The 27819-nt window shown below is 35.4% G+C and overlaps 2 protein-coding genes and 1 long non-coding RNA gene across 4 annotated transcripts in view; 2 read left to right on the forward strand and 1 right to left on the reverse strand.

Annotated features, from left to right (window-relative positions):
* The window catches only part of LOC128676414 (START domain-containing protein 10-like), a 22891-nt gene extending 17428 nt beyond the window's left edge, over positions 1-5463 (forward strand). The window contains exons 4-6 of the mRNA XM_053756515.2: positions 1714-1830; positions 2568-2718; positions 3742-5463. Of these exons, the coding sequence (XP_053612490.1) occupies positions 1714-1830; positions 2568-2718; positions 3742-4092 (619 nt within the window). The 3' untranslated portion in view covers positions 4093-5463. The remainder of the gene's footprint in view (positions 1-1713; positions 1831-2567; positions 2719-3741) is intronic.
* LOC128676422 (uncharacterized) lies at positions 1735-15135 on the reverse strand. The gene is made up of 4 exons (XR_010370100.1): positions 14997-15135; positions 11870-12017; positions 10982-11212; positions 1735-1856 (listed from the first exon to the last, which is right to left on the reverse strand). It is a non-coding gene; the product is annotated as an uncharacterized LOC128676422 (long non-coding RNA).
* On the forward strand, positions 8610-27758 carry fusl (fuseless). Of its 2 annotated transcripts, XM_053756512.2 has the most exons (8): positions 8610-8752; positions 9207-9336; positions 10170-10323; positions 10999-11196; positions 11872-12019; positions 19563-19715; positions 25071-25254; positions 25922-27758. In XM_053756512.2, the coding sequence occupies exons 1-8, from the start codon at positions 8732-8734 to the stop codon at positions 26191-26193; spliced, it is 1260 nt and encodes a 419-aa protein (XP_053612487.1). In that variant the 5' UTR covers positions 8610-8731; the 3' UTR covers positions 26194-27758. The 2 variants fall into 2 exon arrangements, with proteins under 2 accessions (XP_053612487.1, XP_053612488.1); XM_053756513.2 differs by lacking the exons at positions 8610-8752; positions 9207-9336; positions 10170-10323; positions 10999-11196; positions 11872-12019 and adding an exon at positions 15047-15673.
* Positions 27759-27819: the final 61 nt, after the last annotated feature.

Below are 27819 nucleotides of genomic sequence, written 5' to 3' on the forward strand. Positions count from 1 at the left end.
ATCAAAATAAAACATCAAGATTTCTACAAGAGATTAGTGTGAATAATCGTGATAAACTCAGGTTTCCAATATTCATCATTGTTTTTCACATCATAATCGATGTATTCGCGTCGGGAAAGTCTCAATTAGATAATCTAGATTTGCTAATGTAGTGTAGCTTTGTTGATTACGATTTAGATTTTAGATATATTCCTGCACTTTAAATTAGATCGCGATAAAGTTACTTCCTCACTTTATGATTACGGGTGTACGTATATTGTATTATAAATATAAATAATTATTATCATAATATATTATTCCTTTTGAATGATTAAATTTTGTAAATTGACGTCCTTACGAGCACTGGTGCAATTCACTTTGTTGTGTCCATGCATTTAGTAGGTCCTTCGTGTTGCGTCACTTCTTATTCTAATTACATAGGTGATTCCTTCATTACTTGCTTATTTCATACAAAGTAGCTATTATTGGAAAAAATAATCCCACCAAAAACATTTTCATGTAAAAATGTTGCCAAGATGTGTCTAGTTTGCTTCACAAACTCTACAGTTTAGTCAAAATGTATGAACAAGTGGTCAGATCTCATGTGGAGCCAAGATTCTTGATATATACGCCATAATTTTACCAGACCTAACTTCACATACTCCACATTTTAGTTAAAACGTGTTAAAACGTTAGCAGATTCTTTACTCTAGAAATAAGCCTACAACAAGTTAAAGATCAGAATTTAAATTAATTTAAAAAGCACCTCAGTTCCTCGATGATTGATAAATGTTATTATAATTTGAACTATGTTTTTAATGATACATTTAGATAAAAATTTAGTTAATTTAGTTACTTTTATTTATTCGATTTTGTTTTGCGGGATGATTCTTTACTCTAGAAATAAGATAACGTATGCCTATGAAATCTACGTGACGGTAGCAAAATGGCCAAGCCACACGTCTTAATTGATTACTTATAATATAATGAAACTGAATCTGTACCAGAGAGTAATGTAGATATGAACAGTCAATAGATTAAAGCAGCCGTCATGCAACGCATACTAATATACAGAAATCTATTAGCTCCCGATCGACCGACGACGTAACGTATATTTTATTTTACACGCTCATGTCAACCACTCGAAGCACTAACGATAGACGAAGTAAAACGTAGGCTAAGTAGATGTTAAAAACTTTTATTTATTTAAAATAAATAAATAATAAATAAATATATTGGGACAAATTACACAGATTGAGCTAGCCCCAAAGTCAGTTCTAGACTTGTGTTATGGGATACTAACTCAACGATACTATATTTTATAACATATACATATGTAGATAAACATCCAAGACCCGAGCCAATCAGAAAAAGATCATTTTCCATTTGACCCGACCGGGGATCGAACTCGGGAACTCTCGGTCCAGTGGCAAGAACCTTACTACTGGGCCACCGAGGTCGTCAAAACTTATTACAAAAATTATATTACTATAAGTTAAAATTAAAAATTAAAACTAAATTATATAAATACTTTATACGACACAAATAATGTACAAATACAAATACATATTAGAAACAACGATATATACTAAAAGAATAAAAGTATTTACAACATAAGTACTATAATTAAAATAAGTAACGAATGTACTTAATAGCATATGGCATTATTTACCATTCAAATAAGACCAAACAGAAATTTGTATCGAAGTTTTAACAACCAATATTTATTTCCAGGGCTATATCCTTACTCACCGGGTTTGTGGTTCGCTCCCGGGCGGGCGGCGGCAGCTGGCTGGGCTACGTGTCCCGGTCGGACCCACGCGGCTCCCTGCCTGCGTGGCTGGTCAACAGGTAACACTTCTTGTACCATGGGAGACCTACAAGTCAAACGACAGAGCAATAAAACTGGCCACATATTTGGTCTCAAATTATATAAATAGCCATAGCCACTCGCAAAGAGGAAGGTAACATGGACACCATCCGAACCTGCCCTCTGTCCCCTGGACTACAAGGTACAAAAACTATAAGTACACATTACTTGTTATTAGTTATCAAGTTACCCATATACTACGGTTGATTATCAACTTGTGTGTGACATGGAGAAGGCAATGGCAAACTACTCCATTGGCCTTTATTCGCATAATATGAGATTCTCAAAATATCTAATTCTGTGCCAAGAAAGTCGTTGTGTGTTTTTCCACGTAATGACCCTCAGCTATGAGATAGTTGAAGAATTTGAATGTCATCCATATAAAAGTGTGCAGGAGGGCTCGGTCTGTGGCCTCGTTACAAAAATAACAATCGTCATTTTACTATTGACACTCTGGACAGTACCCAACTCGTAGGTTCCTATCAGTCTCGCCTGGCCACGTTTCCACTTGAGCAGGTAACATTCAGATTGTATGTATACTAGTTATAATATAATTTCATAAGTTTTATTAATGGGGCTTGTAGCGTGGCCCTTGATCACCACGGCGACTACAACATCTACATCAGCTACCGTAAAAAAAAGTCCCGTTAACACAATGTATGTAGTTATGAGTTCAAAGCGCGAAAATTAAAAAAAAAACTATTATATAATTTGTCAGGGTAACAGCTCAGCTGGCGCCGCGCCTGGTGAACCAGCTGCACGCGGCCGCGCGCCGCTACCCGGGCTGGAAAGCGCTCACCGACCTGCCCTACCACAAACCCTGGAGGCATCCGGAACAGGTCCCGCCTTACAGAATCTCCTTGGACGATGTAAGCGTTAGCACGATCTTTTACTTATTTATTTATACGGCTTCTTATTGAATTGAATTTGATAATAATTATGAGCAAAACAATAATTTCCGCTCGATTCCATATTTTTTTCATCTCATTATTATTTGCAAAACCTTTTATATTATTTGTGTAATCTATTGCTCAAGTTATTTTACATATTTCTGCTTGTTAAGAGTTGAAATTTTCCACGAGGGAACTCCTAAATACTTTACTGCACAGACATTATTTTTTGTCATACATTGAATGCAATGACATCTATCTGGCAACAAAAGCTTGTGTCACAAATGTATTTTTTGTAAAAAACTTATTATAACTTGATTCTACCAATATACACATATGTTCCAATGATGTAGCTTTTATAGATTCACCATCGATACGTAAAGAAGAAGAACTAATAAATATCTGTATTATTTAGTGTTTAACTTACTAATGTTCACGTATTTTATCTTGAATATAATCCTATAAACGACCCTGTCTTCCCAGCCAACCCTAAAACAATTACCGTTCTAAACTTAGCAACGGATTCTTTGAAACTCCCAACATTCCTAAACTCATTATTTGGGAGTTTCAAACGGAATTTTTGTACTGATTCAGATGAAGTTTGTACACGAGTATTTTAAGGTCAATTTCGGCATACCAAATTTCCAATAAAAGATACATTGTGTTTTAAAATGGTTTAGTATTACAATGTGTATTTTGGTTGTTTTGGAGTCAAGTTTCAATAGGTATTAAGTATTCATTCCATAGCTATAGTCAGTTCAGAGCCCATAGATTTTCATGGTAACTTTCCTCTTGAAAAAATGGAGGTTCAAGGTTGTAAAAAATTTCAGATAAATTGTATGATTTGTTGGTACTAAATAAATTAAATTGACAGTCATCGGTGGCTACCTTTATTAATTGTACAGCAATAGAGACCTAAGTAAAATATACGTTTAAATGGATGCTGACGATGCGCTCGATTCATAGACCATTTTCATTTAACCCTGTAATATATTTTTCCAGTGTGTAGATCCTGATGCCCCGCCACCCCCTCAGGAGCCCAAACCTGATACATCCAAGAAACTGGTTGTGCCTCCCCCAAAAGAAATAGAGAGCCAAAGCGTAGAAGACCTCGGTGACATATCGTCAGAATTTAGCGTAGAAGTAGAGGAAGACTTAGCTGATCTCACGCTAGACCCCGCGAAGAAGAAAGGGAAGTTTTATAAGCTAGTCAAGTCTATGAAGAATAGGAGAAAAAGTGTACAAGTTGCCAAAAGTGCTGATGATCTAGCTGATAGCAAGGAGGCGCCGGAGAAGAAGAAAGGATTTAAGTTTCATCGCAGGTTTAGTCTAAGTAGAGGTAAGGAGGATTGATCTGTCGACGTTCTGATACTTGGTAATTATAAGATATTTAATAACAAATGTTTAAAGAGAGATTAATTTGATCTAAATGATAGCTTAATAACATTTATACGACTACCAATGGAGTGTTATGGTTTAAAGATGAAAGAAGTCTGTATGCGAATTAATTGCACATGTTTATTAAATTCCTTAAACAATGACAGTGTTGTTAGGCCTCGTTGTTATTTGAACTACTTACAGGGATACTCAGATGTTCTATTGCAACACTTTTAAATAGAGCGTTTAAAAAGTCACGACAGATCCATTTGGGCGACTTAAATAAAATCTGACACTAGTGTTAGCAGTTTACACACTCGAAAGGAAAGAGGAAGGTTTTAAATCAGTTAGATTTAAGCAGAGAGTGGCAGTCTAAAATTGAACTGCGAATTGTTTGTCGACATGTTCGATGGCCAAATAGTAGGGGGTTGTGGGAGGTATCAGGGTATCCACTCCAGGTAGCGATTCAGGAAGATAATATTAAAACACCAACATACCTAAGTACAATCCAATACTTAATTTGATTTTTTTTTTTAATAAATAGGTTTTGTATTGTATCCGTATAATATTTAAAGTTTGGTTTGCTTCCTATGATTTATGAAGTATGTGTGTAAGTATCAATAAAAGTATATGAAAATTCGGAGAAGAAATATAGCATTTTCCAGTTTTCTTTATTATTTTTTAAGTAAATATGGTTATCATATTACAATCGGTATTGTATCAAGCTAAGATATATATCACATGTGTTGCATATCTATATGTCAGTACTATCATCAAGATATATCTAAAACGGCGAAGCACGTGTTTGCGTGACTATTGCACAAGTAGTATGAGAATTTAGGTGAATTTGAGAATTGAGAACAGAAAAAATGAAATCGTGGAGAAAATATTCAATAGATATAACCAAATAAACACATTTATTATATTTTAATTTATTTCTCTTTCGACCCTTGTATGGGACTAGGTACTGATTTTAGATAAATTATATGCACTAGCTGCCTCTCCCATATTGAAAAATTCTAGGCAAAACAAAACGAATTCATCTCATAAGCGGCATACTAACATACTAACTACCTATGTGATATATAGGTATTGTAAACTATGGAATAAACTTCCCTTGGCAGTGCTCCCTAATAGTCTCGACATTGGCTTTCAAGAAGAGTCTATCGGTTTCTCAAAAAGCACCGGTGCCTCGGTGATTGGTTGCCGGTGTTTGCTTGCCATCAGACAGCTCGTTCGCCCACTATACTAGACAGACAGACACACACACTTAGCGGTCGAACTAATAACACCCCGCTCTTTGCTTCGAGGGTTAAAAAAAAAGCTATCCATACAGCTTTTTGAGTTTAGAAAATTTCTGCTCTCTCTACTCTAAGTTTACGTGATACTGAATATTACAGTCTATGCAAAAGTAAACAAAGCAATGCCTGCCTGTTTATATATATATATATATATATATATATATTATTACAAGTAGAATATAGGAATTGTTATGTAGCTTTTGAAAATTGTAACTCCTATTATACCTATGTTCACTTTTTGTCCATATTTTTTAAGGCTCCTAACTTATTGTCTGTCTTTGTCCATATTGTTTCTATTGTCTGGTGAAGGTTGACTGAAAATTCAATAAATATGGAACGATGCCTCTTGTACTTAAGTTCACTGTCTTCAATTAAGATTTTACATATGTACTTAAATAGTCTAAGATGTTACATTACTTAATTCGAAAAATAAACGCAATACTTACATTTATATCGTTTCTAATGAGCTTATTATAAAATTAAATGTTAAATTGGAAAATCCGTAGTTCATGTTGAGAAAAGAGAGAGTTTTAAAGTATTAAATATAAGCAACTGTTGTAGTAGTTAGACCGTTGTTGAGTAGGTGTTTTGAGAACTCCATTCTATTATATGCTGGGGGCGTCGCGGTTCGCTTTTCACTTTTCACTACGTTTTTGCAGTGAGAAGTCCGACCAATACCATTGCGGTATTGTCATAGTCGTGTTACAATGCAACAAGTTCACTCGTGACACTATTGGATCTTCGATTTCAATCCCCTGGGGGAACGGAAAGCATCTGTTCCTTTTATTCAAATTACTATAAAAAAATTAAATCTAATTTTGTGTCTAATTGATGAGAAATTATTCGATAGTGAAAAGTGAATTGCAAACCTGCACAATGGTCAAATTCTAAGAAGTTAGCAAGTAGAGGCCGCGCCTCTGACAAAGTGCTGCGGCAATATATGGAACGATCAATAACAGATCGGCCACGTTGTTCTCAGCGATTGTAGCGCCGCGTTCAGGGACTTTTTTTTGTCTCTCGAAAAATATTTTCGATATTTAATTTAGGTTCATTATGTCCAAATCCTATATTATATGTATAAATTAATAATAATATTATTATAGCTTTAATAATGGCGTTACAAATAATAAAAAGACTAGTTGCGCCCCGGGGCTTCGCTCTTATGGAAATTTCGGGATAAAAAGTATCCTATGTGTTATTCCAGGTTAAATTCTACCCGTGTACCAATATTTATAACAATCGGTCCAGTAGATTTTGCGTAAAAGAGTAACAAAACACATACATCCTCACAAACTTTCGCATTTATGTAGGATCGAAATATTAAGACAAAATTTGGACTGCATTTGGATTTTGATGGATTTGATTTGGATGGAAATTCGGACAAAAACTGGAAAATTTGGACACGATTGGACATTATGGACCTATTGAATGCAATTTTAAATGGGAAAAGTAAATAGGTAATTTTTAACTTTGTAGAGGATACAATACTTTTAGATTTAAATCTGTGAATTCTGATCAAATTAATTTTCTTATATCTTTATGTGACAAATATACTTACTTGAGTAAAAAGTTTGTACTTAATCTTATTCTAAGTACCTATTCTTACATTTATAAGCTTGTCACGAGTTAAGTTAGTATTGATTACAATATTATTGTTATAATACTAAATTTTATTGTTGATATACCTAATACAATAAAAATATTTACATAATGTGTACCGGCTTTGATTTAATTTATAAATATCCTAAAATATTATTTTTATAATAATCGTTTATTTAACTTGCAATGTATGTAAGTCGTAAGTATGTATGTTCGAGTGGAATCTTGTAACTCAGTTTTGAAGCAGATATCTTCAACCGACTGAGCAGAGATTCTGTACACACGTTTAGTTTGAATGACACGCATTGTATGCAATAAGATCTCTTTGACAATAATAAAAGCTTTTAAAATTACTATTAAAAGATGCGTTATTTATTCAAAGTAAATGTTCTGTTCCATACGTATCTACACCTTTGTCCACAGATATTACTTATATCATATCTAATTTTAATCCAAAATAGATTTTTAGAAAAACCGATGTAAAAACTCAATTTTCAAGTAAACCCATTATCATATCGAATAGAAAAACTTAATCGGTCTCTGACAGAAATCACGTAGCGAATCGATACAATAGGAAAATACTGGTTTTTTAAATCTCTTCGAGAGTATTCCGTATTATATGAAAAGATTGCCACTTTGTTTTTTATAGACATTAGGTTAGTGTATTTTTTCAGGTTCAAGGTCGTTTTTGTTGTTAAACCGTGTACTTTTTGGGTCGATGTTTAGAATATCATAGGTACAGACAGAAGATTAAGATTGAAAGTAAAGGAAGACAATTGTCTATACTAATAAATTAAGTTGCAAGGTTTCACCCGAGACATAGTTACATTGCAAGCTAAATAAAACCTTGTAAAAAAGAACTCTATTTTGAAGGCATTTCCCTAACGGTGATCGTATGAACAAAGTACGTTTGTCTGTGCTATTATTATTATGTTTGTCTGTGCTATTGTGTCTTAATCATTCGATAACGCATCAGTGGGCATTTATTAGATTACTGGTGTCCATGGACTGTGGCGCTTGCTAACCTGTGAGACTTTAAAAAATATTTAGATTCGGTCAGGGACCGATTTTCACGCAATCGAATTTCTGTTCAGTTCATCGTTGTATTGTTGCCTATCTTTATCCCACTTTATGTGTGGTCGGTACATCATGTCAGCCTCCTCCACTTCCCCCTGTCAATTCAATGTTAATCAATCTGTCATATTTCTCTTTACCATGTCGTGCTGAACGCACTCCATCCTTCTTTTCTTTGGTCTTTCTCTACTTCTTTTCCCATTCTCCTCTCTTCTCATAACGTACACATATCATTGAAGTAGGTATTCTAAATTTGTTTCGGTTTACAAAAAATCGCATTTGGAAAGTTCAGTCCAACGCATTTTTGCATAATTCTTCGAAAAAATTTTAAAAAATTGATGACAGGTTTGCGTAAAAATCTAGTCTATAAGTATAGTATAATCTTGGCCGAAACCGAAACTAAATATTTGGTCGGACACAGCTTTTAAGGGATTCGTCACAATCGTCATCGCTCACTGCAACACGGGTCGATGAAAAGGTTTAAGTTATACAAAGCTATCGGATCTCCTTAGTAAATAGACCAGCGTAGCGTAAACCAGTCGTATTCTAAGAATTACGCGTCGCCAAGCACTTCACCTTGGTTGCCGGTTGCATTTCTAAAGTTTAATTTTAGTGAACATAATTTTATAATAGTTTCGGAAATGGGAAAGCATAAAGAAGAGGTACACCACTATTTATATATCATGTTGAAGTGTTAACTACGGTTTAAATAAAAAAAAAACAATTATGGGTCAAGGTTGACGGAAAATTCGGAAAATACTTAATTATTAAGCGTAATTTCTGTTTCATTAACTAATTTATAGTTACGGATTCGAACCTGTCGAGTAGTTATGAAAGGATAAATTAAAAAAATTCTGGATATTGGAAACGCAAAGGAGATATCTTGGTCTCCTAAAAGATTAGAATTATAGACATCTACTGCGATCTTCTTTTCAAGTCGCGCTATTTCTATAATAACCAGAAGACCAGAGAACAGTATGTGACCACTCTTACTCCACTCTGGTGAGGACCTCCGTCCCCTACCTCACATGAGGTAGGGGAACACTATCGTACGCCAGTAGGTCCACCATCAATAATTACAAATGGCAAATTTTAATTATCATTAAATAACTCCAGAGCAATGAGAAGCTATCTGATGGGTTGCTAAGCGAGCTGATGGTGGAAGATGAGAAGACAGAGTCCCAACACCAGGAGTCAGAAGGTGAAGTCACGCATTGCAAGGGTGGAGAGATCGGCTATGGAACAGGTAAACAAAAATATAGCCGGCATAAAAGTAAAACGATTGTTATATATTTATTCCTTTTCATCTATGATTATGTACTTGAACAAGAAAAATAATTTATTTACTGCGATGTCAATAAAGTTTTTTTTTGTTATTAACAAATATTTTTTATAAAATGATTATTGCATACGACTAAACAAAAGTGTACAACTGTTGCTACTAACTTCTTACTTATTTATTATTATTTATTTATTTATTATTTATTAAAACTTTATAACATTATAACAATAATAACACTAAAGCAATGTTATAAGTACATGAATAGGTATATATAATGGGTATTACATAAAATATATAGATATATAAACAAGTAAGATACATTTAATATGATTTCACGTATTTCCGAACGACAACCATGATTGTTGACAGGCTATCATTAAAGACATCTGCTTCATTAGCTTCAGCGTTAACAAACCTTATAGCTCGTGACAAGGGAGCAAACTTAATTTATACTCTTATTCATAAAAAATGATCACTGTTTACTTCTTGTTCTTTGCTTAGCATTCAATAAAGCGTCGACACCGATGGCAAATCTACAACGCTTTATTGAATGCTATTCTTGCCAAAACTGAGCCACATTGATGGCTCACAGTTTTAATTTTCATTAAATATAATTTTATTAAAAATATAAATATATTAAAATATATAACTCTTTACTATGCTTTAATTTTAACATATAAGACGGGAAATTTATATTTGTGAGGACCCATAAGTCACCTGTTGTTTTTAAGAGCTATTTGTCTTGCTATTTAAAATAAAAAAATAAAAATAAAATAATTTTGTAATGATTCTAACAGGAGATGCAATGTTAGGCAGTTTCGTGGTGGCGCCCTTAGTGGTCGGAGTCTGGAGAAGCACTTGGGGCATCATGGATCTCAACCACAAGCTGTTCCCATACGCACAGACTTATATCATGGGCATCGTACTCCACACGTGCTTCGCTTTAGTCAGGTGATGTTTGTATTGGTGGAGAACTGGCATTGGCAGAAGGGGCAAACCCAAAAAGTGCTGGCTTAAAGTCGTCAAGGATGTTAGCGTGTCAATGGTCTGATAATGAACGACAATGCGAAATGGAGACGAAAAAGTAGGAAAGCAGTCCCTGGACTCCGACGCTCAACGGTTGAGGAAGAACCCGGGAAAACGCTCGAATGAGAGAGAGAGAGAGAGAGAGAGGTAATGTTGGTTTTGACACTATACTGCTGCGTAGTGAGACTGCTACTAATGTTAGTCATTAGTTTGAAACACGAATAGACAAAAGGCGAATATAGTCAACAGCATTTCAATTTATTCTAATTGGAGCTCTATGTGTTAGTGTTAGTGACGATATTACAATGAATTCGTAGGTTGATGTACTATTATACTGTAAACTGTACCTAAATGCTTTTTAGTCAGATTTGTAATTTAGATTATTGGAAACTATAGCGGCCCAGCTAAGGAAAACTATAAATGATACGCCTAAACCTTTCTCAGGAATCACAAAAACCGTACAAATATTATCTAAACTAAAATGTGACTATACAAAAAAAACAAAAATAGGTTTTTTAATTTACCGCGTTCATAAAGACAGGCCGATGCGACATCGTGACTTGTTTTTATAAATAATGTATACCTGCAATTATTGTTCAGGTCACGACTCCTGGCGCGATCCAAAGGCGCGTGGAGCGGGGCGGACGGCGGCGCGGGGCGATGGCTGCTGGAGCGGGCGCTGTCCAGAGTGTACACGTATATCTTCATTCTCGCCAACATTAACCACTGGAGGGGCGGCTGGGGCCTGCTCGATGCCGTCATCGTGGCTATATTGCCCAATGACAGCGATCCTCACAGGTGAGACCCAGGATGCCTGCTGGAACGGACGATGTCCAGAGTGTACAGGACGTCTTCATACGCGCCAACATCAATCACTTTATAAATTATCCTACTAAAATTATAAACATTAAAATTTGTTAAATTAATACATTGATTGATTGTTAGAAGGATTTTTCGTATTCTTCTATCGTAACGTGACCAAAAGTAATGAACAGATTTCGGTGAGATTTAGTATACGGGTAGAATGAAACCGAAGTCAGCTGCTTCGGTTGCACCGGGACGGATTTAGAGGGTCATCATTTTCATATTAAATCGTCCGGATCCAGTCAGTCGTAATTGAAAAAAGCCTTCGCATTGGGCGACTTTTTGACTCTAAAATACTTTAAATGAATATATATTCATATAATAAAACTGTAAGTGCACTGTGTTATATAAAATGTATATTAAAGAACAATAAATATGGGGATCTTTATAATACAAAATATTTTTTTAGAATGTTTATCTATCTGTATGTTTGTTCGCGCATCACGCGAAAACTACTGAATAGAATTGGATGTGATTGTCACAGTTGAATAGCGCATGGTCTAATTTAAAATCTGTTATGGGTTTCATCGCGATAACTTGCTTAGAACCCACGATATTGACAATAAATGCTGGTAAATAATAAACAAAATGATCTGTTGTCCCATACAGATGGGTGTTAATGGCATCCTTCCACATATTCTTCTACATCAGCATAGCGGCGCTGCGCTCGGCGAGGAATCTCCTCGCCCCGCCTTACTTCCTCGTCACCGACGGGAAGGAAGCCACGTACATCTTCACCACCAGATTCAAAACAACTGTAGGTATAGCATTCATCCATATAACCAACAATGTTTAAATGTTTCTTTCAGCATTTCTTCTCAGCAGTGGTCGTTCTCAAATGCCATTAGTTCGTAGCATTTTTGGTAATACTATATAATTTTAAAATTGACGTAAAATCGTGCCAGTAAAGGTTTTATTTGTAAATAAATAATTTGGCTTATATAATTAAACATATATGATTAAATATTTTTTTGAGGAAATAATGAAAAAGTTTTTATTAATAATTCTTTTAGTTAGAATGCGATCTTAATTATCTTGGCTTGTCATCGCAATTGAACCAAAATATAAAACTGTACATATAAATAGGTTACAATTGGTTCTAATATCAATCAAGGTTTGGTCCACCAAATCATTTTGTCAAAGAAATAAGTTTTTTACAAAAAAATATATTGTTGTCAGAGAGATCTTATTACGATACGTGACAACATATCATGTCCGTACAGTAAACCATTGAGGAATTTCCTCATCGGAAGCCGTTCCTGGGTGTACCAAACTAAAACGTGTGTACACAATTTCAGCTTAATCTGTTGAAGATATATCTGCTTCATAAGTGAATTACAAGTTTCCACGGGAACATACATACACATACATTTCAAGTTAAATCTTATTCTCATAGTCATATATTCCTCATGGCTGAGGGTCGTGGTCATTACGTGGAATGAAATACATAACAACTTTCTTAGCATTGGCATTATTAATGGAGTGGTTCGCCATTGCCTTCTCCATTTCACACACAAGTTAATAATCAACAAGTGTGCAGGTTTCCTCGAGATGTTTTCCTTCACCGGATTATGTAGTGGTGGTCTGGTATGAAAAGTACTTGACATGAGTCAGATAAGTATACAAACTCATGTGGCATGAGTAGGATTCGAACCTGGGCCCTTCCACAGACGATCCACAGGCGGGCGTCTTAATCATTACACCACTACCGCTCAAGTTAAATAAAAACTTGTAAAAACAAATACAAATATTTTGAGTATCCCATTTGACCTTGTATATAACCATATAGAACGTTAATTAATATAATATTTCACATAAATTAAGAACTATTGTTGAAATAGGTGGGAACATTTCAAACATATTTCAATTAAACTGATCAAATCTAAACGTGTCAGCTTCCTACGGAAGCTCTTTCAGGCGCGCACACAATATTTTGGTGAATTTCTGTCTTTGTTACTTTTATTACTATTGTAATTCAGTTTTATTAAAATTTACAATTTTTCCATTATTCGGTTCCATAATGAGGATAATCTGGTATCTGGACGGACACACAGTCGATAAAATTAGGCACCTACTACCTGCTAATTATTACAGTCTCTCTCTTCTCCACGTGTCTTCGTAGCATTCGGTGCTGTGATCAGTCGTAAAAAAATAAACTTTGATATTATTGTCTATTCGTCCCTTAGTTGTCTCTTACGATATTCACGGGAGTATATGGAGAGCCGTAGCTTCTGTCGGCACGTATTGTTAACACAAAGCAAAATTCCATATCAGCGAACACACGCTTAAGATATTATGTCTATTATAGATATTTATCTATTGCTTAATAATTGAAATCATTACAAAATTATTCGATCAAGGTCCCAGTCTTCGGTTTTCAATCTCTCCAAATCTCTATACACTAATTGAACGATACGGTAAAACCCAATCAAAACAACACTCGTAAACAAAACATATCCCATTTTAGGGTTCCGTAGCCAAATCACAAAAACGGAAACGGAATGGTTACGGTTCGTCATGTCTGTCTGTCCATCCGTATGTCCCAACCACTTTTTTCTGAAACTATAGGAACTATACTGTTGAAACTTGGTAAGTAGATATATTCTGTGAACCGCATTAAGATTTTACACAAAAATAGAAAAAAAAAACAATAAATTTTGAGGTCCCCATACTTAGAATTGAAACTCAATTTTTTTTTCTATCAAACCCATACGTGTGGGGTATCTATGGATAGGTCTTCAAAAATGATATTGAGGTTTCTAATATCATTTTTTTCTAAACTGAATAGTTTGCGCGAGAGACACTTCCAAAGTGGTAAAATTGGTCCCCCTCCCCCCACCTGTAAGTTGAAAAATAAGAGAATGATAAAACTCAAAAAAATATATGATGTACATTACTATGTAAACTTCCACCGAATATTAAATAAATAAATATATTAGGACAAATCACACAGATTGAGCTAGCCCCAAAGTAAGTTCTAGACTTGTGTTATATACATAACATATATAAGACCCGGGACAATTAGAAAAAGATCGTTTTCCATCGTGACCCCGACCGGGGATCGAGCCCGGGACCTCTCGGTTCAAAGGCAAGCACTTTACCACTTCGCCACCGAGGTCGTCAAATATTGTTTTGAACGAGATCTAGTAAATAGTTTTTTTTTATATATCACAAATTGTAAAACGCAATTTACCTTTCATTCAATCAACGCAAATATAAAAATATACAAAAATCTATCAATAAGAACAATGTTATGTTACTTGCTGCTACGGAACCCTTCATGGGCGAATCCGACTCGCACTTGGCCGCTTTTTGTATTAGTATTCCCCACTTTTATGAACTACATCGAGCCTTTAGCATAATTTAACAAATTAAAATTTCACACATTGAAAATATTAGGAAGAAAATATTTCCAATGATGAGGACATAATGTTCTGATTCAGAGTTATATTTTTATGTATTTTCAGACTTTTCCTATTTACTTTACCATTTACTATTTATTTATTTATGAGAGAGAGAGAGAGACCTTGTTAGACATGTTAAATAATAATATATGTAAAAGTAGTTCATCTCATGTTTACATTTATTAATTGATAGCCGTTATTACTTACAAATCAGTCGTTTAATTTATATTAATTGACGTTACAATAAGGAAGGAATCACGCATTTACTTAAACTCATACAAAACTGGTGAAAGACCGCGTTATCAATTCCACACTCTCACTTGTACATACCACGGTGCGATACGGCTGGGGATCTCACGCAGAATCGTCCCGACAAATACGCGACGTCACCGCGCGGGACGCAGTTATAATGCAATTACTATAGCAATCTGCCGCTCAGAGCGACACACTCGTTCAGCATGCGCGGAAGCACGGCCGGCTTGGCGGACACACTCGCGAGCGGCTCCAGGGCCCAAGCTGCTGTCTTAGAGACAGCTGATGCCATCTTTGCTAGCGTCGTCGTCGCGCCCGCAGTTGTAACGTACTGGCAATCCACATGGACTCTCATGGACCTGTACGTGTTGCCGGAGGATCCCGTAGGAAGCGCTGCAACGTGCGCGGCCTTCGGACTGTGCTGTAACATATTAGTGTGTGTTTTCCAAACGCATATGACGAAACAGTTAACCCCTGATCGCGGACGGCTCATGTACTATGTTCTTTCGCGGTTGTATACGTTCGTTTCTGGTGCTGCTTGCGTGGGAGCTTGGAGGGGAGTGTGGAACCTCCTGAACGAGTGCACGGGGAACAGCGCCAGGACTTTGCTGTCGACGACGGCAGCCGCAACGCTGTCCCTCGCGGCGTTGAGGACTTTGAGGAACATAGTGGCGGCTCCGTTCGCCGTGGTGGTCGATTCGCCACAGGATTACTTCAATGTGCCGACCATGTTCAGAACGTCGCCCAGTCGAACGGTTAGTACTACTGTATTCCTAACTTTTACCTACTTACGGAGTAGAGAATAGGGAGAATAGGGACTCGAAGGCCACAATTGACTGGGTTTCTGAAACGCTCAGGTCATCGCCTAAAGACATTTGCCAGATTGACTTTTTCAATCTGCGCTGAAGGAGATATAGCTAATACATTGTTCTTATGCTCCCAATCCCTTAAGAAATTTATACATTCTACAATCGAGGAACCGTAATTTGTCAAACTAGTATTAAACAAATAAACTTTATTCTTCTCCACAACAATACAGTTAATTTCATAAGAAAATTATTACATACTTTGCTGTCATTATATACTATACGTTATATACTAGCTCACTGATATTATACAAGTGTATGATAATTTGTTGTGGAGAACTAGGTATAGAGGCCTCCCAACGGAGGGAATACAAAGTATATCGGCCAAGTGCAAGTTGAACTCATACACGCCGCATATGTGTGTTCGACCTTTCACAAATCAAGTTTTCTCCGAAACTATTGAACCGATTGAGTTAACATTTAGTGTACCTTAGACGAATCTTAACAATCCCAATGTCAAGGACATTTTATTATACCTATGGAGGTTACATTGGAAAATAAATATATAAACATATTAGGACAAACCACACAGATTGAGCTAGTAAGTTCGAGACTTGTATCATGGGATACTAACTCAACGATACTATATTTTATAACATTTATTTTATACATATATAGATAAACATCCAAGACCCGGGCCAATCAGAAAAAGATCATTTTCCATCATGACCCGACCGGGGATAGAACTCGGGACCTCTCGGTTCAGTGGCAAAAACTTTACGACTGCGCCACCGAGGTCGTCAGATAAAATAAAATAAATAAATAAAATAATAATTCGCGTAATACATCTAGTGACTTGTTATAAAATCAATGATTTATTTTTTACGTAACCCCGAGGCTTCAAGGAGTCACAGCAGTGAATGTAACTACGGGAAGACGCGAGAAAGAGAGAAAATAGAACAACATATACATATTATGTCTGCCCATTAACCATGACCCGTTGACCATTTAGCCTGTACTTAGCGTTTACGTTTTTGCTACCTTCTGTCGTCTGCTCAGCTATTCTGAGCATCTTTATCCAATTACCGAAGTAATGCCATTTCTACTCGTTGTACTCGTGTTCAACGAACTCAATGGGCACAATGTCAGCCATCCCGATTCATTATTATGTCAAATATGGCGGGAACCTGTGCCTGTGTCAGTCATGTTTCTTCTTTTATTGATGAATCAATGGACATAAATGTGTTTTTTAAAGTGAAAACTTCTTTAGCGGCGTTGTGCACTGTTTGTGATGGGTAAAAAATGTTAAACTCGCGTCAGGACAATGCACAATGCTATTCAAGTTTTCACTTCTGCCGGCACTCCCGGAGTGCAACCAGTTTATTTTTTATTTTAAATGATTTAACCACCATTTCAATTGATACTTTTAAATGTAGTAAGAAAAATACTTCTCTTTTTCTAGCTTTTTTTTAATGCTTTATCAGTTCCGACCGAAACTATAGAAGAGTATGTAAAAGAGCAGTGTATTTTGGCAGAAACCAAACCTACAGCTCAAATGATATTTTTTTTACTAAGAAAATCCCATTTGTTCACCTAAAATACGTGTTGATTCATCAACAAAATAAGAAATAAGTTTAAATATACCAAATAAGTTTTTGAGTTGAAAGTAACGTCTGAAATAACGAAATCAAAATTATGACCAAAATAAAGCCTAATAATCGGGCGGATCTTTTATAGATATCGAAGCATGCAATTTGGATTTGATCTCTACATTGAATTTACTTCTTAATTTGCTATTCTATTACCTCATTGAGAATAACTATCTACCTAAATTATAGGTATACTTTGGTAAATAGTATCCTCCAAGAATATATTAGTCACCTAATATCATACCTCTTTACTTGGTTTCATCCAAGTAAATCCGTTTACGATGATGCTTGTCTAACCAAATACCCTGTTGAATGTACAGTATTGTTAACTACTCAGATCACATTGTTCACATTTATTTACGGTAAAAATTGGCAGCTTTAGTGTTTATTAAACCTTATAATAAAATAATGAGGTAATAATAGTTAAAACTCGCCTGCATGTCGATTAAAAGGAGATTTTAGTAATTTTTATTAAATTAATTTTTTTAATATAATATTTCATTTATAATTAGCATGTAAAGATAGATGTATCTTGTGAATACTAAAATAAACAAATAAATAAATAAAATATATATCTTGGGCGGTCAAGGTGATTTTAACGACAAAATAATGGAATTCCATTGCTTGGATGATATGAGGTATTAAGATTAATACATAAATACAAGATACTTCTGAAACATATAACTCTTTACTTTCAATCGGTTAAAAAATACACGTTATTCATGTTTATTATATAAAGGCATAGGTATGAATATAAAAATCTGACAAAACGGCTAAATTATGTTACAAACTGTCCGTTTTAAAATACAATGTCGTACAAACTAAACAAGTCTGGTGTTGTTAATGTCTCTGATAGCATTGGACAATGTACTCTCTCACATAACGGGTGGTCACGAATGACAACATTTTTGTCATGTCATTTCATTGGTCACACACAAAATAATAAAAGTTGTTGTAGCAAGCGTAGAGTGTACTCTACGAGCTGCGCTGTCCGCTACGAGCTTTTGTCGTAGCTTTCGATAATTATTTTAACAGCTCTTTTAGACAACAACTTGCTATCAATAATATTTAAATTAAAGCAAATGTCATTCAGTACTTTTAATTATTCAAGCGAAATCTTACTTAATTTTTATTAATAATTGTTAAATCTGGAAATAAAATGTACGACAAATACAAATAAACATTATCGACGGGTATTAAAAATATAGACGTCACAGATCTAAACTCAAAGCTCTTTATAATACAGTGTAAATAATTGTCAAGTAGTCTTTAAAACTATTTTAATATTAGAAAGTATTTGATTTACATTACTTATATTCTCATAAACATTCTCATTAGATTGTGGAAACATATAAAAATACATATGTTAGCGAAACTGATAAGTTAGCCATTGTTATCTTGCCTATTTCACGATCATTTGAGACGTCTATAAAACGGAATTAAATTTTGATTGACTGGTATTGTAACTCTATAATAGATATAAGAATATATCTGTTCAATACTTTATGGTTGTTTACAATGTAATAATACAATGTACAAATTGGTTTTTAGTAGATTAAAAGAAATAGCATAATAAACTTGCTCTTCTGATAATTTCATAATTTTTAAAGCGCAAAAGAAAAATAAACAGCCGGGTGATTTGGCTTTCTTTTCTTTTAAAGTCTTTGTGTCAATTTTTGCGATGGAAAGAATTACTACATACATGTGCTCTATGACGTGTACACCAACAAATCAAATCTATAACTACGACACACAAAAAGGGAATAAATCATTAACAAATTTTGCACTATCTGCCACAGCCGCACGACTACCTCGCGAGGTGCGCGCCCCTCGCGCCTCCACGCAACCTCTAGTTATAATTAAAAATGTGAAAGTGTATTGTTTGTTCTTCTTTCACAATAAGGTTTACAATAAATTAATGTAATTTTTTGGTGTGAATATGAAAAGTGATATTGGGAACAGCTAGTAAAATATTATTCTTAGTTACATATTTTTTATTCATGGTACACAAACGGAATTTATAAATATTGTGAACAATCTCCTAGAACGTGGACAGTTTTACAAATACAAATATAGCTGATTTATCTATCAACTGGCCGTTTTTCCGGTTTCTTCCTCAGCTGTTGAGCGTCGCACGATCCGCTGACCAGTTCATTAAAGTAATAGTTAAAAGAGGTTATTATTTACAGAGCAGCAGAGAGACAGTACTGTATGTGTTGGACTGCGTGTTCTCCGTGGCGGTGGTTGGTTCGCTCGTCGTCTTCGTGTGGAGAGGGTCATGGGCATTGCTGGACATATTTCTGTTCCCTGATGACAAGGTTAAGTCAAGCTGGACGTCGTTGGTAAGTTCTGTTCACTTATACTCAAATGATGCCACGATAACGCCATTTACACGACGTATGTTCGGAAAAAATACCACTAGCCCTCTAAAATTGTCCAATTACAATAATGCTTGCATTGTAAATAAATATCCATTTCGGTCGAGTCGTCATTTTTGCTACAAGCTTTTATTGTCGTCAGAAAGATCTTGTTGCATTCAACGTGTGACACAAAATCTGTGCAATAAACCATTGAGGATTTCACTTTTCGGAAGTCGGGAATTTTAATAATTGTCTAATTGTATGGTTGATATTTCATACATTACTCATGGTAAATAAGGTTGTGTACCAACTTGATTCGTCTTTCTCTCTCGCAACTTGTCGTGTTCCAGGTTGCGTTCGGAACTGTGACACCCCAAATATCAGGGTTAGCGTAAGAAAAATTGCCATTAAATTTGCAACATTTGGCTATCATCTTACAACCGGCCGTCCGCTTGACGTCAACTCTCTTATAGAACGCTGTCGTTCCCTATCAGCTGTGTCCCTTAGTCGCCTCGTATGACATCCACGGGAGAATATGGAGTGGTCCTATTCTAGAGCGGAACCACACGCCGCCGCAATCATTTAACTCAGGTAGGGTAGTTTTCATATACCACCACTTGCATCTGCTTGAATTGAATTTGATGCGGTTTTTACAGTTGAAAGGACTTAAAATCTGGTATGGGTTTCATCGCGATACGTTGCTTTGAACCCAAGATATTGATAACAATAAGTTATGAGCGGAAACATGAAATAAACGCGAACGAAGCTGCGAGAAAAAGTACCTAATATATTGTACCTTTGGGCACTTTAGGGGACTAAGACAGTCGAAGGAAACAGCAATTTGGCTATAAGTGGCTAGCGACTCGCTACTACGTATGACCCATATGCGGAAAGATAAATTATGTATCTACAAGTATATCTATCGGCTATGAATAATATTGCGAGAAAACTATCACGTCTTTGGACAATCGAATGTGCACGATCTTTTTTGAAGTGAAAAAACATCTTTAGCGACGTTGTGCACTGTACAAATGTTTAACTCGTGTCAGGACACGTGACCCTGATCGAAAATTCGTAAGACGTCAAAAGTGCACAACGTTAATATTCAAGTTTTCACTTCTGCCGGCACTCCCGGAGTGCAACACGTGTTTTTTTAATTTACTATAATTTATTCGCCATTAAAAAAATCTAATTGCACATCCACTTACTGAGCTATGGACTACTGCATGTGCAGTGTAACAAAAGTAAATTTATATTTTTTGATGCATAATGAATGGATATGCTTGCTGAGTGACATTCTCACCCGAAATTTAAACGCAAAAGTGGGAAGGAGTGTCAGTACAATATTTTTATTCAAAATCCCAGTAGTACCTGAGTACTTTTTATGTGTTTTTACAAGCTTTTATTTCAGTAACTTGCAATGTAACTATGTCCCTGTCTCGAGTGGAATCTTGCATCTCAATTTTGAAGCAGCTTCAACCGATTGAGCTGAAATTTTGTACACACGTTTTGTTTAGATGTGAATGCATATTATGGCAATGCATGGCCTGACGAGGCAACCCTCCAGACACGGAAACTCTTCAACGATTTACTGCATCATTTATGTCATACATTGAATGCAATTAGATCAGTCGACAATAAAAGCTTTTGTCAAAAATGTAATTTTTGTAAAAAGCTTATTGTCGAGTGAATATAAATATATTTTTATTGAAAATATATTTATATTTTTATTGAAAATATATTTATATTTTTATTGAAAATATATTTATATTTTTATTAAAAATATATTTATATTTTTATTGAAAATATATGTAAAGAAAAGAAAACCTTTATGGTTATAAGATTTTCTTTAATTTAAAAATTGTACTGACACTGTCAGATATACATGTCATGAAGGAGAATCTGAATTTATTTTTGTTAGATTATATATCAAATTAGTTAAACAATCTTTGGAATAGGATCTTTTAATGTTGTTTCTTGATTTTTCACAGAAACACGGGGTTTTATTCCAATAAATCCTAGACAGAGGAGATTATCATTATATATATTTATATTTTTATTGAAAATATATTTATATTCACTGAAACTGAAAATCCAAATTTTAAACAATTAATTTGTATGGTTTATCATCTGCGCTTCTTCGGTTAAAAAAAAAAACAAGTCATTCAATTCCCCAATGGCGCCATAAATATACATTTAAAACTTGATTTCCCTAAGCCTAAATTTCAGTGGCGATCTCAGAAAACCCGTTCATTACCACACGGTGACATTGAGCAAATTGTGCACGTGGGATGTACGGACAGTGCGTCCGGAGCCCGAAGGCGTATTCATATCAGATGAGTGGAAGGAAGGTCAAAGTTGGTCACTACAATGAGGATTGGTTAAGGAAGACTTTTGTCACCCTGTTATTAGGTGTAGGTGGATAATTTCATAGGTCGAATTATATTGAAATATGCTCTATTTAGAAAGACAAAAAAATGTGGCCTGTACAGTCAACAACACAGTTATCCTGCATGAACCTTTATGGCGCATGATAGCGGCGAGTTTGCCATAAATTTGGGTAGGTTGATGTGCTGTTGACTGCACATATATTTTTCTGTAATTTTATTCATTATATAATTTTATTTTTTTTAACAATTTAATATGAATGTGGCTATTGTAATAACAAATGAGTACAAATGTATGATTTTGATATACACAAAGTTTCAAAAGAATTTCTTAAAAAACTCTAAATACACGAAGAGTAAGTAGATATATATGTATGTTGACCGAATGGGCAATTATCAAACCAAATACGCTAAAGCATATTTGATGCAACTAGCAGATCAACATATGTACAATATACTGGTGTACTTTACATAAGGAAACTCTGTTTTTATTTAATATTGAAGGTACGGAAGCTTGAAACCTAACAGAAAAACTAACACAGTTGGTGTGAGAGTCCCCCACAAGTCACAAACTGTCGTTTACCTCATTGCTCTGTTCCTGAAACTCATTATCTCATTTTACTACGAACTACGATCTATTTATAGACGGAATCAGTTTTATTAACCTAACGAGCTAAGCGTGCGATATATTTCCGTAAGCACTTGAACAGTAAGTCTACCTATATTTTATATCTACGTTTCAGTTTAGAAATTTTATTGGTTTCATAACATTTATCTCTCTGCATCACCTAATAATTGATTGGTAGAAAAAGACTCGCCATTTACATATATTTTTGTAATACAGTTAAATAAATGAAATATTATATTATATTAGTCAGATTCTCTCCTTTCAAATCACGATAGATTTATGGATTTTAGTGAAGACAAATCTATATACGAGTATATCCCACTAATTAAAATTATGTGAACGTTTGTATATTGTTTTACTCAATCACGCAAAATCTAATAGGCGAACTTCGATGAAATTTGGCACATGGATAGAATATATCGTGGAATAGCTCATATAATATATTTTATCAAGAAAATCTCAAGGGAACCAAGCCCCGTGGTGCAGCTAGTATTTTTATAAAATGCACATAAATTGATTAATTTTGATAATAATAATAATAGAAAACATTTTTATTTAAAAAGGAAATGTGCATATTTTTAAAAAAAATCAAGGTAATTGTATAGATTGTGATAACAGTTGATGTCAAATAAAAATTTTATCACCGTTTTCGAAAACTTATTTTGTAGTTTTAAGCATTTTATTGATGGATTTAAAATTGTTAAAGTTCAGTGGATTATTGATAAAGTTCCAGAATATAAATCAAAATCAAAGTATGATCAGGAACTTTCTGGCACATTCAGGCACACATGTTTACTCCAATTACCTCATTATCTAACATTACTTAATATTGACACTGTCGGGCATACAGGAGAATTGATTCACCAAACAAATAGAAGCGGAGAATTTTCCGTACATTGTATCTATCTGTTTACAAATAACATGAATTCCGTCATTACAATGTAAGTCAATCAACTTTATATAATAACTAGCTTTGACCGCGGCTGCGCCCGCATAGCTTTGTTGCTTCGTCCGCTCATAACTTACCATTGTTAACATCACGGGTTCTAAGCAACGTATCGCGATGAAACATATACTAGATTTTAAGTTGCACCATCCACTGTGCAGCTGTGAAACCAACGTATTAGACTGATGTGCTATTTTTGTACTTGTGTGAGTGTATGGCGGCATCACGAGATCCAAAACTAATTAGGTTTGTGACGACAATAAAAATCAAAATAAACTTGAAACATTTGCAATACATAAAAAGGATATTGACAAAGAAGCCCGTTTGGTTATTTCCATTATTTGCCATCGTAAACTTCAATCCTATGTGCCTAAGGTTTAGACGGTAAAACCTTTATGAGGGTAATACAACCTCGCCGCCGAAATATAAATAAATGTAGATAACACTAGTGCTTGTGTGCCGAGGGATTTTACAGGCGCCAATTCCAATGAAACGTCACGTTACAAAGGATGTTTAGCAGTCATAGACACAAAGTTCGTTGCTATTTTTTTTTGTGATACAAATGTCATCTGCATGATAAATAAATAAAATATATTTTATAAATGTAATGGCGGCTCACCGGACACAGATAAACCCTGCGAGGTTTTCGCGGTTCGGTAATATTAATGTGTGTATTGGTGGAAATTTACTGAATAAATGATTTTGAAGAAAAATTTGTACTGCTATCATAATCTCAGCTTTTTTTGCCGCCAAACTAACAGTGCTTACTTTTACAGAGTACTGTGGCAAAAAACCTTAAGCCACAAAGTCAAGAACACATCAGTAACTGTTATTGGATAGCTGGTGTCCATAGACTCTTACTTCATCATCATCATGATCATCAAAAGCCATTTAAACGTTCGCACTGCTGGGGCACAGGCCTTCCTCACGGATGGATAAGGAGTTTGGGCCATGACCCACCTCGCGGATCTATTGCGAATTGGCGGGTTTTAACGACACTTACCTATCATCAGGCAACCCTGATACTTTTTAGTCTTCCATGCCATAAAAACAAATTATGTATTTTAGAAGCACTCGAAATAACTTTTTACAATCAAGATTTTTTTACCGCTGTTTAATCCCGCTCTAATCTTTAGTATAACTTAGATTTAGGGCCTGCTTCACCACTTTTTGATTAAATATCATATTATAATCTGACAGATAGGTAAACTAACAACTAGATAAGCCTGCCTGAAGTTATTTATCAGTTAGATCTAATCCAACACTTGTGAACAATTTTTAACGCTACCTGTTCTATATGTTACAGACTATCAGATACTTTATCAACAGCAGTTGAAAGATACCATTAACATTCAACTTATTTTTTTAATCAACAGATAGTTGGGTACGCCCTGGTAGTGGCTACCTTCGCTCTCCAAGCGCCAATCCGCTGGGCGGCCGCGAGGCTACACGGCGCGCCCCGGCTCCTCCTGGCTGACGTCTATCATCTGGTCTCCTTCCTTGCTACAGTCAATGTGTGGAGAGGCGTGTGGGGTATGCTGGATCTGTACTTCTTCCCAGGTTTGTCATCATACTGCCGCGTACATATACCTAAGATGCTATGTACACTATTTGAGAGAGACAGGACCGGGTATTGTGAAAGAATACCATTGGCCATAATAAGGCGGCAACACACTAATAACATCTCTGGCACAGACAGTATATTAAATAAATTAAATAAAATATATAGGAACAAATCACACAGATTGAGTTAGCCCCAAAGTAAATTCGAAACTTGTGTTATACTACATATTATAACATATACATTACATAGATAAACACCCAAGACCCAGATCAATCTGAAAAAGATCATATCCCATGTTGACCTTGATGTTGACCGACGATCGGACCCGGGACCTCCAATGAAGCAGTCTGGCTTGATGACCATTAGGCTATGGAGGTCGTCGATATAAGAATACTACGTACCTCAGGTGTCCCTATATGCTGCGGAGACTACTTCCCATGAGGTATGCCGCATGCCTGTTTGTCTGATTGGTAGTATAAAAAACTACTGCTATCGAGTATACTAAGTGGGTATTGCGCGTGTACAAGCTATTTTGATCACCCAATTCGTAACAATAAGTAAGACTCAAATCTGGGATCTGTCAACAGCTTGGCATAATCATCCGACCACAAAACCCACTCATGTATAACTAGTATAACATTAAAAATACGTTGTCTCCAACAGAAACGCCAAAACTCAGCAATTGGTGCTCCCATGTGATCAGCCTCACTTTGCTGATCCTCCTCAACTGTTCCAACTCAGTTCTCGTGAGAGGAGTCTACATCGACGCGGAGGAACCCGCGGGCGAGTGCGTGGTCTTCCCATGCCACTACCTAAGGCTGTACTTCCACAAGGAACGAACCAAGAAGAGGCACAGAAGGGCCTTAGCTGCTGCAGCTGCGGCTAGGAAGGAAGATGCGAGTTTACCTTTACAACATCCTGAAGAAAAAGTGTAGTGGACTAATAGTTACATTAAAAATCCAGTGATGAAGAATGTGCTGTGACCAATCTTTGAAAGAATTTCGAAGGGTTTCGACTATAGGTCACTAAATAGTGCGGCAATGACCCAAAGTGAGATCTCCTATAGCATCTCCACATGGGTTTGCATGCCACTGATGTAAAGTTATGTAAATAAAACACATTAATTAAGTTTAGGGTAACATTCACTTAATGATTGAAGCAATAGGTGTGTTAAAGTAGTAAGATAATAAAGTGAACCGCAGCTATATTATTTGCACTGGTTTTTATTACTAGCTTTCATTTTACTTGCAATGTTACTATGTCTCGGGTGGAATCTTGCAACTCCATTTTGATGCAGATATTTTCAACCGTTCGAGCTAAAATTTTGTACACACGTTAAGTTTGGATGGCAATGCATTATAATGATAAGCTTGACCAGATCGTGCGCTCAGGAACGGCTCTAGACGTGGAAACTCCTCAACGGTTTACTGTACGGACGGACATGAATTTGTGTCAGACAGTTTTTTTAATGCAATAAGCGCTCGCTCTTTAGACACAAGTCAAAAATAACATTTTTGTAAAAAGCTTATTCATTATTATAAACAGATTTTGTTACGATATGTTTAATTTAAAACTTTATTTTATTTTTTATGACAAATTTGAGCTGAGTCCTGTAATAACATATTCTTTTAAATTTATAATTTGTAGTGTTAATTACGTAGTTGATTTATTTATGTACTTTCTATAAGACTCGACTCTATTGTTTTAATAGAATTGTCAAGAGTTACTGTAGTTCATAAAACATCAAGTCAACAGACGCCAGGTTTGGCGCCATAATCGTGCATTCAACAACGTGTGAGCCGTTGATACGGCGCGGTGTTCAAACTCAAGCCTTTAGCCTTAACAGTTGCCCTGTTACGTAAGCGAATGTGGCAGGGCCATTTTCAGTGGGGGGCAGGGAGTGGCCGCAATATACCGCTATTAATTGTTATTTATACTGTGCTGGTGTAGTATGCCTATAAGTAAGAATATAATGCAAAAAATCTATTTGTAAATATAAAGAGTATACTATGTATTATATAAAGCGGCTATGCTCGCTGTCGCCAAATTCAGACAGATCCGAATGAACGTACATTGCGTTGCGTGTGAAGTTTTTTTTATCGATAGGAAAAACCAGCAATGTACGTAGAAACCGCCAAGCTTGGCGGACTGTTTGTGTAATGTATAGCTGGCATAAAATAATGTATTAATACGCATGTTCGCCAAAATGCAAATTTCGAATTCTTATTGTGATGAATAAATTTCAACTCTGTAATCGATACATCGTTTTCTATTTCTCTTCGATTGTATCGTACTCTTCTTACTGGTCAGTAAAAAAAAAATAATAATTGAGTTTATAAACACTTTATTTGAGATTCTAAAAAAAGACGGCATCTCGCCTATGATCCCATAGAGGGTTTTACCAAATCGTGAAAAGAGAAGTCTTTCTTAAACCAATAAACGATAAGGATTTTATGTACCTAATATTATCTGAAGACGGAAGTACATAATAAAAATATAAGCTTATATAAACTTTTATTTATTTCTTATCGACATCCTGAAAAATAGATACCTACTTATGT

The sequence above is a fragment of the Plodia interpunctella genome, chromosome 16 (genome assembly GCF_027563975.2).
Source record: "Plodia interpunctella isolate USDA-ARS_2022_Savannah chromosome 16, ilPloInte3.2, whole genome shotgun sequence".
Classification (NCBI taxonomy): domain Eukaryota; kingdom Metazoa; phylum Arthropoda; class Insecta; order Lepidoptera; family Pyralidae; genus Plodia; species Plodia interpunctella.